The 18,929-nt window shown below is 48.5% G+C and overlaps 1 protein-coding gene across 4 annotated transcripts in view; it reads left to right on the top strand.

The window, feature by feature from the left end:
- The window catches only part of NBEAL2 (neurobeachin like 2), a 213,124-nt gene that overhangs the window by 34,385 nt on the left and 159,810 nt on the right, over nucleotides 1-18,929 (top strand). The window contains exon 1 of one of the 4 annotated variants that reach the window (XM_079996292.1): nucleotides 14,957-15,090. The exons of the other annotated variants lie outside the window; for them this stretch is intronic. Within the exon in view, the coding sequence (XP_079852418.1) occupies nucleotides 15,058-15,090 (33 nt within the window). The 5' untranslated portion in view covers nucleotides 14,957-15,057. Of the gene's footprint in view, nucleotides 1-14,956; nucleotides 15,091-18,929 lie in introns of those variants that run through there. 4 annotated transcript variants of the gene reach the window in all.

The raw sequence follows: 18,929 nt of genomic DNA, 5'->3' as shown, positions 1-18,929 counted from the left end.
TTGGATTCCTATCTGCACAACATATCCTGTCTGCGGTCATTTTACCTGATAGGCAAGTCACCTCTTGCGGTCAGCTCCACCCAGTACAAAATCAAATCCTTGGTAAATAGAGGCTTGGGGTTTTTTTGTGTGTGTTTGTGGGATGGTGGTGTTTGGGGATATCAACATCCGGAGATATCCCGGGTCCTATTGGCCCTTGATCTCCCTTCGCCAGTCTTGGGGTTTCTCGTGAGAAAGCTGCAGGCATTTGTTTTGGGTGAAGGCACTTTTGGTTTAGCTCGGCACTCTCTGCAAATGTACATTGCCAGTGCATGAGTGAGCCGGTGACTCAGAAGGAAAATATAGCTCGTTTTTTGCACGCACCCCCCGCGACTTGTCAGTTTGATCAATTTGAACTTTACCACCCTAGAATTAGGGAGGCGGAGGAGAGGTAATAAATAAGGCTCTGACTGGCAAACAGCAGGCAGAAAAGGAAATATTTTTTGTTGAATGTGTTCCTTAGATAGCGGCCAAGTGGCAAGGTCAGTGGCTTGCGAGGTGGAAAATTTGCAGTCCCGACAAAGGTTGCTTAGGCCGCAAAGTGGATGGTTAGATGTATTATATAGGGACCCTTGGCAGAGCTGTAGCTTGGGAGAGGGGCTAGCCGGGTTTTTTGACCTGGGATGGGGGTGGCGCTGTTGGTTAAACCACAGAGCCTAGGGCTTGCCGATCAGAAGGTTGGCGGTTCGAATCTCCACGACGGGGTGAGCTCCCATTGCTCGGTCCCTGCTCCTGACAACCTAGCAGTTTGAAAGCACGCTAGTGCAAGTAGATAAATAGGTATCACTCTGGCAGGAAGGTAAACGGCGTTTCTGTGCGCTGCTCTGGTTCGCCAGAAGCGGCTTAGTCATGCTGGCCACATGACCCAGAAGCTGTATGCCAGCTCCCTCGGCCAGTAAAGCGAGATGAGTGCCGCAACCCCAGAGTCGGCCACGACTGGACCTAATGGTCAGGGGTCCCTTTACCTTTACCTAAAGCCTCAAGAACGATGCCATTGTGGCTCCCAGCCCATGTGTGTACACAAATGTGTGTGAGGTGCATGTGCCAAAACTGGGTCTTTGAAATAAAGCCTCGTTTCACCCCTGCCCTCTAACCGTCCTGGTACCAGCATCCCGATCGTGCTGGTTGTGCAAACCTTTTCACGATTTTATGTATTCAGGGATGTGGATAGGGCTGTGGCTCAAACCACTGAGCCTCTTGGGCTTGCCAATCCGAAGGTTGGCAGTTTGAATCCCCACGACGGGGTGAGCTCCCATTGTTCAGTCCCTGCTCCTGCCAATCTAGCAGTTTGAAAGCACGCTAGTGCAAGTAGATAAATAGGTATCACTCTGGCAGGAAGGTAAACGGCGTTTCTGTGTGCTGCTCTGGTTTCCATCACAGTGTCCTGTTGCGCCAGAAGTGGTTTAGTCATGTGGCCACAGGACCCAGAAAGCTTTCTGTGGACAAACACCGGCTCCCTCGGCCTTAAAGCGAGATGAGCGCCGCAACCCCAGAGTCGCCTTTGACTGGACATAACCGTCCAGGGATCCTTTACCTTTTTACCTTGTGCAAACTTTTTCAGGATTTCATTAGCCCAGAAATTTGTCCCCATCCCTTGTGACCAGGTGTCGTAATGCCAGTTTGGGGTCCAGTTTTATTTCTCTCCTTTATAGAAGATCAGTTTTGAAACAAAAGGTGGATGCTTTTCTGTTTCAGAGGTACTTGGCGCATGCCCGGTGAAACTCTTTCCCTTAAAACCAGTTAACAGGGATGGAGGCAATGGGCAGAGTCTCAGAGACACTGGGCCAATTTTTAAGGAGAGCAGCAAAAAAAACCAAAAACACCTTAGCTAGCTCACTTTCCAAAGTTATTTTGTTTGCCTCTGCTCTTAAGCAACACCTTTATTTTCAGAGAAGGTGATCGGCACATGCTCAGAGGAACTCTCCATGTGCTGGCTAGGGCTTATGGGATGTTATTTATTTAAATGTTTCTCTCTTTTTTTGAAACTATTCAACATCCAATACAATAGGAAACAGGCTAAATAAAAAAGAGGAAGAAAAAGAAAACACAAAGAGAGGGAAAAGGTAAAAATGAATTTTTTACAAAGCCCTCTATCTAAGGTCTTATTCCTTGTTTCATGCAAAAGGTGTGGACCCTCCTAGCTCTGTGCCACATTTTCATTAAAAAACTTAGCACTATGGTATAAAAATATGTGGCAATTGCCGGGGGAGGGGGGGAATAAGCCACACATTTCGTGCTTTTAAAGGACATTTTTATGCACCGTGGTGGGGCTTTTATACCTTACATTTCATCTACAGTGGTACCTCGTGTTAAGTACTTAATTCGTTCTGGAGGTCCGTTCTTAACCTGAAACTGTTCTTAACCTGAAGCACCACTTTAGCTAACGGGGCCTCCTGCTGCCACCGTGGCACCGCCGTGCGATTTCTGTTCTCATCCTGAAGCAGAGTTCTTAACCTGAGGTACTATTTCTGGGTTAGCGGAGTCGTCTTTAACCTGAAGCGTCTGTAACCCGAGGTACCACTGTACCCGTGTATGAGCAGCATCTGAGAGAGAAATTTGGATGGCCTTATCTGTAAGCAAAGAGGAATTCCTAGAATCACACAGCTGAAAGGGGGGGCCCCCAGCGGCCATCTATCCCAACCCCTGTCAGTGCAGGAACCTCAGCTGAAGAATCCCTGACAAATGGCTGCCCAAGGAAAGAGAGCCCACCTTTTTCGTGAAAAGCTTGCATTTTACCTCTGAGTAGCTACCATTGCAATGTGCACTTGTGCCAATGGCCCTCTCTCTCTCTCTCTCTCTCTCTCTCTCTCTCTCTCTCTCTCTCTCATTGCTATGCCTTCAGTGTCGAGTTTGTGTCTAATCAGAGTTGATGTCTTGGAACAATTAGTCACCCAACCTTTTCAAAGCCTGCTTCGTTTCCTCTGTAAATTCATTATTAGTGTTTGTGGCCCGAGGAGAGTGCCGGATTTACGTGTGAGCTAAGCAAGCCATAGCTTAGGGCCCCACTCTCTTGGGGACCTCCCAAAAAATTAAAGGAAAAAAAACACTGGATGTACATTTCCAAAATATAAGATAAAAAACAAATAAAATAAAACCTCCATACAGCAACAGTGTTTTTGTGTTGTGTAGTCTCCTGAGGTGTAAGTCATGGGCCCCGCCTGCTAGCCTGCTCCCTAAAATATGACTGGTTTGCTCATTTCTATATATAGGGTGACTACATTCTGCATATGCAAATGGCTTTAGATACCTATGAGGTCCATAAATTACCATATACCTGTAGCATATATTCAACACAAAAGAGCAGCAACAATTTGTTGTTGACAAAGGACAGCTGGATATATAAAGGGCCCCATTACCTTCAGTAGCTAATAATAATAATAATAATAATAATAATAATAATAATAGTAGGACCCATGACCATTAGGTCCAGTCGTGGCCGACTCTGGGGTTGCGGTGTTCATCTTGCTTTATTGGCCGAGGGAGCCGGCATACAGCTTCCGGGTCATGTGACCAGCATGACGAAGCCACTTCTGGCCAACCAGAGCAGCACACGGAAACGCCATTTACCTTCCCGCCAGAGTGGTACCTATTTATCTACTTGCACTTTGTGCTTTTGAACTGCTAGGTGGGCGGGAGCAGGGACCGAGCAACGGGAGCTCACCCCGCCGCAGGGATTCGAACCACCAACCTTCTGATCGGCAAGTCCTAGGCTCTGTGGTTTAACCCACAGCGCCACCCATGTCCCGGACAGTCAGTACCCATAAGTAAAACCCACCCACCCCCATCTCAGGATATGATATACTGGTTTAGTTGGCTTCAAAAGGGGATTTGCACAGATCCGTTCAGGGAGAGGTCTATCGAAGCCTATTAGACACTCTGCATTTAGAGGCAGTCTACCTTAGAATTCCCGGCCGGATTCTGGGGATAAAGGTCAAGGAAGGATCACGACCTCTGTGCTCCGTGTTTCAGATTGCGGAGTCGTTTTGGCTGGCGGTTGTTAAGAGACAGACGGCTAGATGACCCCTGCCAGGATGCCTTTATTGTTATTGTCCGTGTTTAATGGGTTTTTCATACCGTTTCAATTCTATTTGTGTTTAATGAGGGTCTCTTCTTTATTTTATGGCACGCTCTTATTTTATCTGTGTAAGCTGCCTTGGGTCCCGGACGGGGAGGGAGAGGGGCGGGATGTAGATAAATGTAATAACAATAATAATAATAATAATTCCAAAGCAGTGTACAAGATAATTACAGTACACAATTAAAATGACATAAAACACGATTCCATAGATACGCAGTGACCAGTAAAATATATGACCAGTATCACTAACTGGGAAGCGTTTTGTGGGGGGTGGGTAATAATAATAATAATAATAATAATAATAATAATAATAATAATAATAAATTATTTATACCCTGCCCATCTGGCTGGGTTTCCCCAGCCGCTCTGGGCAGCTTCCAACAAAGTATTAAAATACAGTAATCTGTTAAACATTAAAAGCTTTCCTAAACAGGGCTGCCTTCAGATGTCTTCTAAAAGTCTGGTAGTAGTTCTTTGACATCTGGTGGGAGGGCGTTCCACAGGGCAGGCGCCACCACCAAGAAGGCCCTCTGCCTGGTTCCCTGTAACTTGGCTTCTGGCAGCGAGGGAACTGCCAGAAGGCCCTCAGATCTGGACCTCAGTGTCCGGCTGAACGATGGGGGTGGAGACGCTTCTTCAGATATACTGGACTGAGGCCGTTTAGGGCATTAAAGGTCAGCACCAACACATTGAATTGCGCTTCGGAAATGTACTGGGAGCCAGTGTAGGTCTTTCAAGGCCGGTGTTATGTGGTCCCGGCGGCTGCTCCCAGTCCCCAGTCTAGCTGCCACATTCAGGATTAATTGCAGTTTCTGGGTCACCTTCAAAGGTAGCCCCACGTAGAGCACATTGCAGTAGTCCAAGCGGGAGATAACCAGAGCATGCACCACTCTGGCGAAACAGTCTGCTGGCAGGTAGGGTCTCATCCTGCGCACCAGTTGGAGCAGGTAGACAGCTGCCCTGGACACAGAATTAACCTGTGCCTCCATGGACAGCTGTGAGTCCAAAATGACTCCCAGGCTGTGCACCTGGTCCTTCAGGGGCACAGTTACTCCATTCAGGACCAGGGAGTCCCTCACCCCCGCCCGCCTCCTGTCCCCCCAAGAACAGTACTTCCATCTTGTCTGGATTCAACCTCAATCTGTTAGCCGCCATCCATCCTCCAACCGCCTCCAGGCACTCACACAGGACATTCACTGCCTTCACTGGTTCTGATTTGAAATATTTGAAATATGGTCCAGTGTTTGTCAAAATGGACAAAGCCAACATCTGAAAGTCACACACCTCTCCATCTATTTTACCTTCTTTGGAACAGTCCCCTCCTTGACCGAAGTGTTTTCCTATTACATTTAAAAAAGAAAGAGAGAAAAGGGAGAAAGGAAGGAAGGAAGGAAGGAAGGAAGGAAGGATCGTAGAATTGTAGGGTCAATTAGCCAAACCTGCTGCAATGCAGGGGAAAAAGAAAGGTTTTAATAGCAATGCCAAATCCCTCATCTTTGATCCTTGCAGACAGGGATTTGGTTGAATAACTCTCTAAGTGCTACAAATCAAAACAGGTTTTTTTTAAAAAAGGAGAGTCATGCAGAGAGCTGTCATCACCGCAGTTTGGAGCAGGGCGGAGTTCGATTGGCACACATTTTGGTGGTCGGTCTTGAGTATAGACAGGGCACGTTTTAGATTTCAGTTTCGTTTTGCAAGCCACCACTCCTTCCTCTGCTCAGAGCTGCAGAAACTGGAACCAGCTTTGCCGTGTTCCTTTCCCCAACTTGCCAGAAACTGCTCCCTCCCTGGGCAAGAAAACCGTACCCCGCTTGGGTGCCACTCGCAGGTGGTTTGGCCCTAGAAATCAAAGCGGGTTTAAGCCCTGCCCACAAGGAGAGGCGAGTGAAGGGGGCAATAGCCCCAGTTGTGAGGAGGTGTGTGTGTGTGTGGGGGGGTCATTTTCACCTAAAGGTAAAGGGACCCCTGACCATTAGGTCCAGTCACGGACGACTCTGGGGTTGCGGTGCTCATCTCGCTTTATTGGCCGAGGGAACCGGCGTACAGCTTCCGGGTCATGTGGCCAGCATGACTAAGCCGCTTCTGGCGAACCAGAGCAGCGCATGGAAACGCCGTTTACCTTCCCGCCGGAGCGGTACCTGTTTATCTACTTGCACTTTGACGTGCTTTCAAACTGCTAGGATGGCAGGAGCTGGGACTGAGCAATGAGAGCTCACCCTGTCGCGGGGATTCGAACCACCAACCTTCTGATCGACAAATCCTAGGCTCTGTGGTTTAACCCACAGCACCACCAACGTCCCATTTTCACCTAGGGGTCCCCAAAACCTAGAGCCAGCCAAAAAGGGTGAGGAGGTGCTTGTGTTCATAATAGTAATAATAATAATAATAATAATAATAATAATAATAATAATAATTTTATTTATACCTTGCCCATCTGGCTGAGTTTCCCCAGTCACTCTGGGCAGCTCCCAACAGAATATTAAAAACACGATAAAATATCCAACATTAAAAACTTCCCTGAACAGGGCTGCCTTCAGATGTCTTCTAAAAGTCAGATAGTTACTTATGTCCTTGACATCTGGTGGGAATGCGTTCCACAGGGCGGGTGCCACTACCGAGAAGGCCCTCTGCCTGGTTCCCTGTAACCTCGCTTCTCGCAGGGAGGGAACCGCCAGAAGGCCCTCGGTGCTGGACCTGAACGATGGGGATGGAGACGCTCCTTCAGATAGACTGGACTGAGGCCATTTAGGGCTTCAAAGGTCAGCACCAACACTTTGAACTGTGCTCAGAAACGTACTGGGAGCCAATGTAGGTCTTTCAGAACTGGTGTTATATGGTCTCGGCGGCCGCTCCCAGTCTAGCTGCTGCATTCTGGATTAGTTGTTGTTTCCGGGCTGGAGGCAACTTTTTTAAAGACTGCAGTACGCCACATCTGTTGAATGTCTGCCTGCCATTCTTTTGGTTTGTCTTCCTTCCAGAAATCAAATGGGGGAGCCTCATAAGACATGCTGCTTATATTTCAGCCTCCCTGCAAATTGCTTCCATCCCATTATGGTTTAAATAAAAATAGATATTCCCCACCCTGCTCTGCTAACCTCCACAGGGTCCCATTTAGGGACCCTGAACCGCCAGCTCTTTCATGCACCAGGTGCGAATCAACACAAATACACATATTATCTCTCGTCTTCCAGGTACAAATGAGCATTTCGGCCAAAATAAGAACATGCAAGAATGGATTGATATTAGATGAAAATTTGAAGCTATAATACATGAGGATAAATAAATAAGGGTAAATTAAGAGGTATGAATTTGCTGAACCAATTTTTAAATGGAATACAAAATAGGGAGGTGTGAGGAAGTCAGGAAAATAAGTTAATGAACGGAGAGAAATTAAAAAGAGGGATTTTTAATTTTTTAATTTTTTTGGTTTTTGTGTTGAATAATGGTTTTTGTATCTTTTGTATTTTCTTGTGTTTTTCTTTTTTTCCTTTTTTTATTGTATTGTAACTCTTTGTTTTTTCTGTTAAGAAATCTTAATAAAATATCATTTTAAAAAAACAAAAAAAAAACCAAATGAGCATTTCGGATGCGGTCGGGACCGGGTTTCCTTGGCAACCGGAACAGCTGCCTGGGGGGGGGAAACAAACAGGAAGGGGGGGCATCGCCTTGCTGTTGCCACCCCCCTTCCCCTCCGCTTTCTGGAGATGGGAACAATGAACAGCGCCTTAATCCCAGGGTCAATATTGAACAAGGGCAGGGCTGAGCTCCTTGGGATCAGTTCCCTGCTTTCCTTTATTCCTCCCCCCCCCCTCCCCAATTTTTTCTTTCTGGAACTTTTGCTGTTCCTCTCTGCGGCCTGTGACGTTGTGAGATTGAAGGGTCTCTTGCCTCGCTGTTGCCTCCAATGAAATTGATTTTTTTAGGACCGATAAAAGGAAGAGCAGTGGAACTATGGAACTGCCTGCCACCGGAGGGAGTGATGGCTCCTGCTGTCGCTTGGGGAATCCTGCCACGTTCCATTTCATGGGCATGACCAGCGCAGACGTCGCTGAGACCTTATTGCATGGGAGAGCACATCTTTGCTTGAGATGATACCCAGCTCTACCTCTCTTTTTAATCAAAACCAGTGAAGGCGGTGAAGGTCCTGCGTGAGTGTCTGGCAACCATTGGGCTAGAGTCGAAGCTACCAGCATGAGTTTGACCAAACTGCGGGAGGCAGTGGAAGACAGGAGTGCCTGGTGTGCTCTGGTCCAGGGGGTCACGAAGAGTCGGACACGACTAAACGACTAAACAACAACAATGGGGCTAGAGTTCTGTGAGGAGTGAGGGGTTCTGTCAGCCGTCAAGAAAAAAAAAAGGCCAAATTCACTGGGTTTTCCCTTTCTTTTCCAAAATGGTTTCTCATGTCCTGCTGAATATATTTCCTAAATAAGAACATTTCCTGCATAGGTCGTTCTAGCCAATGGAACCTGTTAGTTTACAGCAAAGTTGATCATTATGTCCAGGAAGGGGGGTATACTTTTTGGCAAAGAACATACCGTATTTTTCGCTCTATAAGACGCACCAGACCATAAGACGCACCTAGTTTTTGGAGGAGGGAAACAAGAAAAAAAGCATTCTGAATCTCAGAAGCCAGAACAACAAGAGGGATCGCTGCGCAGTGAAAGCAGCGATCCCTCTTGCTGTTCTGGCTTCTGGGATAGCTGCGCAGCCTGCATTCGCTCCCTAAGACGCACACACATTTCCCCTTACTTTTTAGGAGGGAAAAAGTGAGTCTTATAGAGCAAAAAATACGGTATATCAAGAGGCTCACTTTCTGCTACAGTGCTTCTTTAATGGATAACTTTGCTTCCCGTGTCGGTCCAGGCAAAAGGCTTCGTAGTTGCTGGGCAGATCAGTTTTAATGCGCAGCAAATGTAAAGGAAATGTGCTTGTTTGTTTATGAAGGGTGTCTATTCCTAATGCAGGCAAATTGCAAGGGGATGTAGAGCATGGAAGCGGCAGGTTGTTGCGTCGGCCTAGTGATACCCAGCTGCATCTTGCAAACTAAAACACTCTTCTTAAGAGCTGCGCAGCTCCTGAGAATTTCAGCAAGTTGCAGGCTCTCCGTTGTCAATTTTCAGTCACCACGCTACAGTGGTACCTCAGGTTAAGTACTTAATTCGTTCCGGAGATCCGTACTTAACCTGAAACTGTTCTTAACCTGAAGCACCACTTTAGCTAATGCGGCCTCCCGCTGCTGCTGCTCCGCCGGAACACGATTTCTGTTCTCATCCTGAAGCAAAGTTCTTAACCTGAAGCACTATTTCTGGGTTAGCGGAGTCTGTAACCTGAAACGTATTTAACCTGAGGTACCACCGTATTTCTGTGCCTTTTTCAGTGACCAGGACCGGTCGTCCTCCACAAACACCACACCTCAGAGCCATAGGCACATTTGGCCATCAGGAATTGAAATTACAGCTCTCCCCAAGCTGCTGGGTGCCTCTTGAAAACCTGAGACTCAGCAAAAGCTTTCTGCCACCCGATTATGAAGTACAGTCGTACCTTGGAAGCCGAACGGAATCTGTTCCGGAAGCCCATCCGGCTTCCAAAATGTTCGGAAGCCAAAGCGCGGCTTCAGTTATTCGGAAGCACTGTCGGATGTTTGGGTTCTGAAAATCGTTCGAAAACCCGGAACGCTCACTTCCGGGTTTCGATTGTTGGGAAACCGATCTGTTCAGGAGCCAAAGTATTTGAGATCCTTTGTTGGTACAGTGGTACCTCGGGTTACATACGCTTCAGGTTACATACGCTTTAGCTTACAGACTCCACTAACCCAGAAATAGTACCTCGGGTTAAGAACTTTGCTTCAGGATGAGAACAGAAATCATGCTCTGGTAGCGTGGCGGCAGCAGGAGGCCCCATTAGCTAAAGTGGTGCTTCAGGTTAAGAACAGTTTCAGGTTAAGAACGGACCTCCGGAACGAATTACCGTATTTTTCGCCCCATAGGACGCACCGGCCCATAGGACGCACCTAGTTTTTTTGGGGGGGAAATAAAGGAAAAAATTTTTATTTCCCCCCCAGGTGCGCTGCGCTAAGCCCGAAGCTTAGGGCATGTTGAGCTCAGCGCTCCCCAAGCTTCTGGGTGCTGGCAAGGTCTCCGCTAGCCTTGGGAGAGCCGCGCGGCTCTCCCAGGGCTAGCGGAGCGCTGCGCTAATCCCAAAGCTTGGGACCTGCGGAGCTCAGCGCGCCCCAAGCTTCTGGGTGCCGGCAAGGTCTCCGCTAGCCTTGGGAGAGCTGGGTCTCCCACGGCTAGTGGATAGCTTCCTGAAGCCTGGAGAGCTAGAGGGGTCGGTGCGCACCGACCCCCCTCGCTCTCCAGGCTTCAGGGAAAGCCTGCATTCGCCCCATAGGACGCACACACATTTCCCCTTCATTTTTGGAGGGGAAAAAGTGCGTCTTATAGGGCGAAAAATACGGTAAGTACTTAACCCGAGGTACCACTGTATCTTCATGAACTTATCTAAAAAGATAAAGAAAACAAAAGACTGAGTTGAGCATTGAAAAATCCATTGAAACCAGGCATTATAAGTTCATCTTAGGTTGGCTAGTTCTCAAGTCTCTGTGGGCTTTGCACAAGGTTTTGTATTTTTCTCAGAAGATTGATAAAGAACGTATAATTATTTTGGTCATTATTGTGTGCATATTAGTCGCCAGCATGTTGCATGAGTCGTACTGCTTCTATCAGCAGCACACGTTGCATTTTTCTAGTAGTAGTGTCTGATGAAACGGCAAAGACCAGCCCAAGGGCTTCCAGGAACCCGTGTGTCTCCTGAGCTTGCTGCACCTCCTTGGTGCAAATCGAGGGCAGACGAGCCGGCTGAGAGCTTTTGAATTGGCAATCCTCCTTTGCCTCAGGAGGAAATTGATTTTTGTGGCTGTCACAAAACGGGCCTTCTCCTTTGCACCTGCTGTTTCCCAGATTCTCCTCCTTGAGAGGGGTCTGGGGGCAGAACAATTTAATCTGCTTCTGAGATGAAAGAGATACCTGCCCACTCCGCTGAGGAAGGGGCCGGGATGCTGGGCAGAGACAAGGCGCAAGGTTATCTCTCAGCTGTGGATTCTTGGACATAGAAGGGATTCATCTCTGGTGCAGAGAAAAACAGATTAAATTGTTCTCCCTTTGGGGCTGACGCCAATGTCACGTCTGTGCTTTTAAAAATCTGCCAATCGTACAGCAAAGGTGTTAGTCAATTGCTTCCATCAGTACTTATTAATGTCTTGGATCTGGTACAGATGAAGAGCTTGCTGCCATCATGATGATTATTATTGTTATTTAAAAGTCACAAACTGTTAACGGAGAAATCTGAGGGCTCCCTTGGACAAAAAAACAAGGATACCAGCCAGGAATACCAGAGTGAAACAGCAGCCAGTAGGGCTTGGTCTTTATTGAAGACTGTGGCGACAGGATTACCACCTGTCACCAGGTGAAACAAGATGGAAGCCCTGAACAAAAGAGAACCCAAACTTTTATTAGCTGCTAATCCCCATGTTGGGGGGGGGGCTTTAGGGACGCGGGTGGCGCTATGGGTTAAACCACAGACCCTAGGACTTGCCGATCAGAAGGTCGGCGGTTCGAATCCCCGCGACAGGGTGAGCTCCTGTTGCTCGGTCCCTGCTCCTGCCAACCTAGCAGTTCGAAAGCACGTCACAGTGCAAGTAGATAAATAGGTACCGCTCCAGCGGGAAGGTAAACGGCGTTTCCATGCGCTGCTCTGGTTCGCCAGAAGTGGCTTAGTCATGCTGGCCACATGACCCAGAAGCTGTACGCTGACTCCCTCGGCCAATAAAGCGAGATGAGCACCGCAACCCCAGAGTCGGCCATGACTGGACCTAATGGTCAGGGGTCCCTTTACCTTTAATCCCCATGTTACACCCCCTCCCAAAACTACATACCTAATACATCATGGTTACACCATGAAAGGGGAGGTCTGGTGGCAGTAATCTGAGCATCCTGGACCCTGCCCCATGGTTCCCCTTGCCCTCCACCAAACACCCATCAAGTGTAACAAAAAAGATATTTACATTTCCCTGTTACCCAGCCAAGTTAATCACACCCTTGATATCTGCTGGTGGGGCAAACCCCCCCCCCCAACCTATACATAAATTCCTGCAACAATACATTATCCCCTTGGGATTCCGCTGATGAAACAATGTTTTTTATGCTCTCGTTCAATGGTAGGATTACCTGGGGGGGCATGATAAGAAACAAGGGGGCCGCAAATGCAAATGACTCATTGACTAAAAAAAGATTGATATCACTGGATCCAGCCCGTCAGCCTTTTTTTTAATTAACTGAACTAAAGTGTTATAATTGGATTTTGAATAAAGGTGCAATCGAGAGTCAACTGTTTTGAATTTTATCGTGCTCTTACCTTCCTTAGTGGGTCATGCAAACCACTATTCTGAATGCTTTTCCTAGGGGGCACTGAGAACCAAGGAGTCAGTGGCCCACCCCAAAGTTTGGGAAACGCCGGGTGTACAGGTAGCAAGTGTTATATCTCAATGGCTGTCACACAGAAGATAGAGCAATCTTGTTTTCTCCTGCTCTGGAGGGTCGGACCTAAACCAATGTCTTCAGGTTGCATGGAAGGAGATTCCGACAAAACATCAGAGAGAACCTTCTGACAGTAAGAACTGTTTGACAGTGAAACTGTCTCCTTTGGGGGGCTGTAGATTCCCTTTCATGGGGGGGGGGGTTAAGGAGAGGTTGGGTGGCCATCTGTCATGGTATAATGAGTTTCTGAGCACAATTCAAAGTATTGGTGCTGACCTTTCAAGCCCTAAACGGCCTCAGTCCATTATATCTGAAGAAGCGTCTCCACTCCCAACCCTTCTGCCCTGGCACTGAGGTCCAGCTCCGAGGACCTTCTGGCAGTTCCCTCGCTGCCAGAAGCCAAGTTACAGGGAACCAGGCAGAGGGCCTTCTCGGTGGTGGCACCCGCCCTGTGGAACGCCCTCCCACCAGATGTCAAAGAGAAAAACAACTACCAGACTTTTAGAAGACATCTGAAGGCAGTCCTGTTTAGGAAAGCTTTTAATGTTTAACAGACTACTGTATTTTAATACTTTGTTGGAAGCCGCCCAGAGTGGCTGGGGAAACCCAGCCAGATGGGCGGGGTATAAATAATAAATTATTATCATTGTTAATTTTTGAGAGCCTTCCTTTAAAATACAACAACAACAACAAATAATAATACACCTTTAGGTGCCAGGTAGAAACGTTCCTTTTAAACCAGGCCTATGGTTGACCTGATCAACATCCCATACGCTTTTAAAATGTGGCTCTTTTTGGGGAGGGCTATTATTGGGTTATTGCTTTTATTTTTATTTTATATACTGTGATCTTTTTATGTGAACCGCCCTGAGACCTCCAGGTATAAGGCGGTATATTAATAATAATAATAATAATAACAACAATAAAAATAACAATAATAATAATCCCCACCATTGGCGGGGGGGAAGGGGCCTAGATATTCCATTGTGCTGACCGCAACCTAGGTCAAAGGTACCATTTGGCGATTGGCTTATATACAGTGGTACCTCTGGTTCTGATCGGGATCTATTCCGGAGGCCCATCCACAACTTGAAAAGCCCACAATCTGAAGCGCCGCATCTTTGCAGGTGCGCTGCGCAATTTGGCGCTTGTGCACATGCGCGAAGCGTGATTTAGCGCTTCTGTGCATGCGTGAGCGGCGAAACCCGGAAGTAACCCTTTCCGGTACTTCCGGCTCGCCGCGGGACGCAACCTGAAAAAACGTAACAGGAAGCAAACATAACATGAGGTATGACTGTGTCTGAGTTCCTAACACTGGTTGTATGCGTGATGTATTCACAAACGCAAACTCTGGGCACGATAGTGGTAATATTGGGAGGGGGAATCCGACTGAAGAACGTGGAGATATTTGTTAGATTCGGCTGCGGTGTGGCGTCTAAGGTAAAGGTAAAGGTACCCCTGCCCGTACGGGCCAGTCTTGACAGACTCTGGGGTTGTGCGCCCATCTCACTCAAGAGGCCAGGGGCCAGCGCTGTCCGGAGACACTTCCGGGTCACGTGGCCAGCGTGACATCGCTGCTCTGGCGAGCCAGAGTCGCACATGGAAACGCCGTTTACCTTCCCGCTGGTAAGCGGTCCCTATTTATCTACTTGCACCCGGAGGTGCTTTCGAACTGCTAGGTTGGCAGGCGCTGGGACTGAGCAGCGGGAGCGCACCCCGCCGCAGGGATTCGAACCGCCGACCTTTCGATCGGCAAGCCCTAGGCGCTGAGGCTTTAACCCACAGCGCCACCTGCGTCCCCGGTGTGGCGTCTACCCCTCCCTTAAAAAACCAAAAAACGTGGCCTTTCCTGGAGCCGATCCTCTCTCTTTCCCTCTTGCCAGAATATTAAATCAGGTTAATAAATCTCCCTGGCCCAGGAGCAGCCAAACAGGCTTTGCAAGGGTAGGGAAATGGTTATGTCGATCAGCTGCTACTGCAGGAGCAGGAAATGCAAGAAGGCATGTGTGTTGCTTGATGACGGAGGGGGGGGTGTTCACCCGCCTGCCCTCCCCATTCCCTGCTCGGACTTGTCAGCGCAGGAAGGCTTGCGCCCAGACCTTAGGGAAAGTATTTCACGCATTTCACGCCGGTTTAAATCGCCTTCCCTTTTTGCTTGCTTCGAGAGCTTAAGGGGGAGGGGAAAGGGCGTAACGCTGGGGTTCGGGCACCTCTCCAAAAATCCCACAGGTGTAATTGGGGCCTGGCCATGTGGCTGTGCCTGAGCATGCATTTCTGAGGGCTGCGCATGCTCGGCCGGTTCGCGGCGCGGCCCTAAACCACACCCCGTCTCCTGGGAAGGGAGAGAGGAGATGAGCCGGTTAAGGTGGCCTCTTCCGAGCGGCTGTGGCCAGGGATCAGAGGATGGACTCGGGCGGCCTGGATCCGGGGCGCGCGGTAAGGAGCAGCCTGTACTTTCTGGGCCAAATTTCCCCCTGCGTTTCTCGGGTGGGGGACAGATGTTTGATTTGGGTCAGGGTGAGGATGCTCTCAGGCAGATGATCCTAATGAAATTGAGGCTAAGTTTTGTGGACTCCTCAGAGAAGAGGCAACTATTTGGAGCCACGATCTGTATCTGCGGTGAAATCCTGTGATGGAAGCTGGTAAAAAAAAGAGTATGGAAGCAGTGCTGTTTTTCCAGAAAAAGAGGGGATGGAGCTGTCCGTAAACGTCTCCGTTCTTCTCTGAGAATGGCAATGGCACCCACCTGAATGGAGGTACAGTGGTACCTCGGGTTACATACGCTTCAGGTTACATACGCTTCAGGTTACAGACTCCGCTAACCTAAAAATAGTGCTTCAGGTTAAGAACTTTGCTTCAGGATGAGAACAGAAATCGTGCTCTGGCGGCACGGCAGCAGCGGGAGGCCCCATTAGCTAAAGTGGTGCTTCAGGTTAAGAACAGTTTCAGGTTAAGTACGGACCTCTGGAACAAATTAAGTACTTAACCCGAGGTACCACTGTATAGGGTGCCAAACTGCAGAGGTGGCACAATTTCTAAGACCGGGGCTGGCGCAGGTGGGGTTCCCGTGGAAGGTTTCATAGTACCGTAGATATGGCCCTGTGGGTCATCTAGTTCAACCCGCTGCATTGCAGGAAACTTTGGCCCAAAGCGGGACTCGAACCCACAACCTAGAGATTAAGAGTCTCGCGCTCTGCCTACGAAGCTCTCCCAGGGCTTATATAAGGTCTCCCAGCCAATCACAGGGCTGGGATGTCCGCATGCACGTTGGAGCCCTAACAGCCCCTAAGCCAGTGTTTCTCAACCTGTGGGTCCCCAGATGTTGTTGGACTACAACTCCCATCATTCCTAGCCAGTATGACTAGTGGTCAGGGAAGATGGGAATTGTAGTCCAACAACATCTGGGGACCCACAGGTTGAGAACCGTTACCAATCAGGACTTCACCCTTCAAAGGAATAGCCGAGAAGCTTTTCAAATCCTCTTCAAGGACTCTCCCTGAGAATGATAACAGTGGTCATTTTTTGGATCTGTGTTGTTAACTGTACTACTTCTCTCTGTTTCGTTCCTTTGTTTCCCCTGTATTTTCTGTATTCCTCTCCTGCATTTCCTAGTGGGATGTCTTTATGGCTGTTTTGGTTGTGGTTGTATCTCCAAGACTGAAAATGTTTGTTGTTGTTGTTTAGTCGTTTAGTCGTGTCCACCTCTTCGTGACCCCCTGGACCAGAGCACGCCAGGCACTCCTGTCTTCCACTGCCTCCCACAGTTTGGTCAAACTCATGTTTGTAGCTTGGAGAACACTATCCAACCATCTTGTCCTCCATCCTTCCCTTCTCCTTGTGCCCTCCATCTTTCTCAACATCAGGGTCTTTTCCAGGGAGTCTTCTCTTCTCATGAGGTGGCCAAAGTCTTGGAGCCTCAGCTTCAGGATCTGTCCTTCCAGTAAGCACTCAGGGCTGATTTCCTTCAGAATGGAGAGGTTTGATCTTCTTGCAGTCCATGGGACTCTCAAGAGTCTCCTCCAGCACCATAATTCAAAAGAGCATCCATTCTTCGGCGATCAGCCTTCTCTATGGTCCAGCTCTCACTTCCATACATCACTACTGGGAAAACCATAGCTTTCACTATACGGACCTTTGCTGACAAGGTGATGTCTCTGCTTTTTAAGATGCTGTCTAGGTTTGTCTTTGCTTTTTTCCCAAGAAGCAGGCGTCTTTTAATTTTGTGGCTGCTGTCCCCATCTGCAATGATCATGGAGCCCAAGAAAATAAAATCTCTCACTGCCTCCATTTCTTCCCCTTCTATTTGCCAGGAGGTGAAGGGACCAGTTGAAAATGTTTAACATATGTCATTAAAAGCAAAGCACTAGAAAGTTTTCACTACCGGACGGCAATGCCTCCGTCTCAAAATGCAGGTTGTGGCGGTTTTGGGGGGGGGGGGTCGGCATGTGTGTGTGTGACATCATGTAGCAGGATGAGGCCCAGAAGGGCCTGTCGTGGCCACGGGAAGACCCAAAGTTGCTTGTTGCGGCCACAGGTAAGCCCGGCGGACTCTGCCGCAGAATATTGAGGGTGCCTGGCCGACTCCTTGAAAATTTTGGGGGCCTCAGTTCCTCGCCCCCCCCCCCCAGATGTCACCCCTGGACAACTGTTAAACCGGGAATGGGGGACTTCAAATGCCTTTGGACTTCCATCAGCACCTTGGCCATGCTGGATGGGACAGATTCAGGAACTGGAGTCCAACCAGTGTTCGAAATGCCCCCGGCGAATTTTGCGACTGGCACAGGTCTGCCTGCTTCGGTCGTTATGCTGCATAAATTACGTTATTATTGCTGCACACCGGCCCGAGGTCTTTGGCTAAAGGAGAGCGTATGAATCAGATGAATGAACCAGAATAGAGCCTCTTTCCTAGGGAAGAATTTGGGATCACCCGTCCTGATTGTCCTCCTGGCGGAGTGCGTTTCTCAGATGCTGCACATTTGCTGCAGGCATTTTGAATCTAAACGGAGTTAAGGCAGCTTCACATAAAGAAATCTGAGGTCCTTCCTTCGTGCAGTTGTGTGAATTGGGTTTCTACTCTCGTAAGGGGAAGGCAGGCCTGCAGGATCAGTAGGTTGGGCATCTGTTTTGTGTGCAGAAGGTCTGTGGTTCGACTCCTGGCTTCTACAGATAGGGCAGGGAGGGTTGCTTACTGAATCTATTATTATTATTATTATTATTATTATTATTATTATTATTATCATCATTTATTATTAATATTATTATTATTTTGTTGTAGTCAGGTAAAGGTAAAGGGACCCCTGACCATTAGGTCCAGTCGTGACCGACTCTGGGGTTGCGGCGCTCATCTCGCTTTATTCGCCGAGGGAGCCGGAGTACAGCTTCCGGGTCATGTGGGCAGAATTGACTAAGCCACTTCTGGCGAACCAGAGCAGTGCACGAAAACGCTGTTTACCTTCCCGCCGGAGTGGTACCTATTTATCTACTTGCACCATGACGTGCTTTCGAACTGCTAGGTTGGCAGGAGCAGGGACCGAGCAACGGGAGCTCACCCCGTCACAGGGATTCGAACCGCCGACCTTCTGATCGGCAAGCCCAAGGCTCAGTGGTTTAACCCACAGCGCCACCCGCGCCCCTCGTTGTTGTAGTAGTAGTATTTAATTTGTATACTGCCCTTTATCTGAAGATCACAGGGCGTTCACAACATAAAATTGCAAAGTAAGAACACAAAATATGAAACAAAACCATGGGCAGGCAAACTAAGGCCCTTCTCAATGCAGCCCGCGGATGGTACAGGAACCAGCGTTTTTTTACATGAGTAGAATGTGTCCTTTTATTTAAAATGCACTTCTGGGTGATTTGTGGGGCATAGGAATTCCTTCATTTATTTTTTTCAAAACATAGTCCGGCCCCCCACAAGGTCTGAGGGACGGTGAACCGGCTGAAAAAGTTTGCTGACCCCTGCCTTGGAGAACAGGGTGAGATATAATTGCAATAAATGAGCTCTTCTGCTGACCTGCATCAGGTGGGTCGGATGAGGAGAAGACCAAGTGAAGAATAGGTGCTTCTTCAGCCTGGTTCCACTTCTCTGTGTGCGGTTTTAGGAGGGGCTCAGAAGTATCTGTTCTCACTTCCCTTTCCTGCGGGTGCCAGGCTGGGATTAGTAACCACAGCCAAAATGTTCGCACACTGCAGCCGAGGCAGGCATTGGCTCCCAGTACGGTTCTGAGCACAATTCAAAGTGTTGGTGCTGACCTTTCAAGCCCTAAACGGCCTCG

Source organism: Podarcis cretensis (assembly GCF_951804945.1).
Source record: "Podarcis cretensis genome assembly, chromosome: 12".
Taxonomy (NCBI): domain Eukaryota; kingdom Metazoa; phylum Chordata; class Lepidosauria; order Squamata; family Lacertidae; genus Podarcis; species Podarcis cretensis.
Note: the sequence above shows the minus strand (reverse complement) of the source record. Positions and strands in the feature narration are given on the sequence as shown.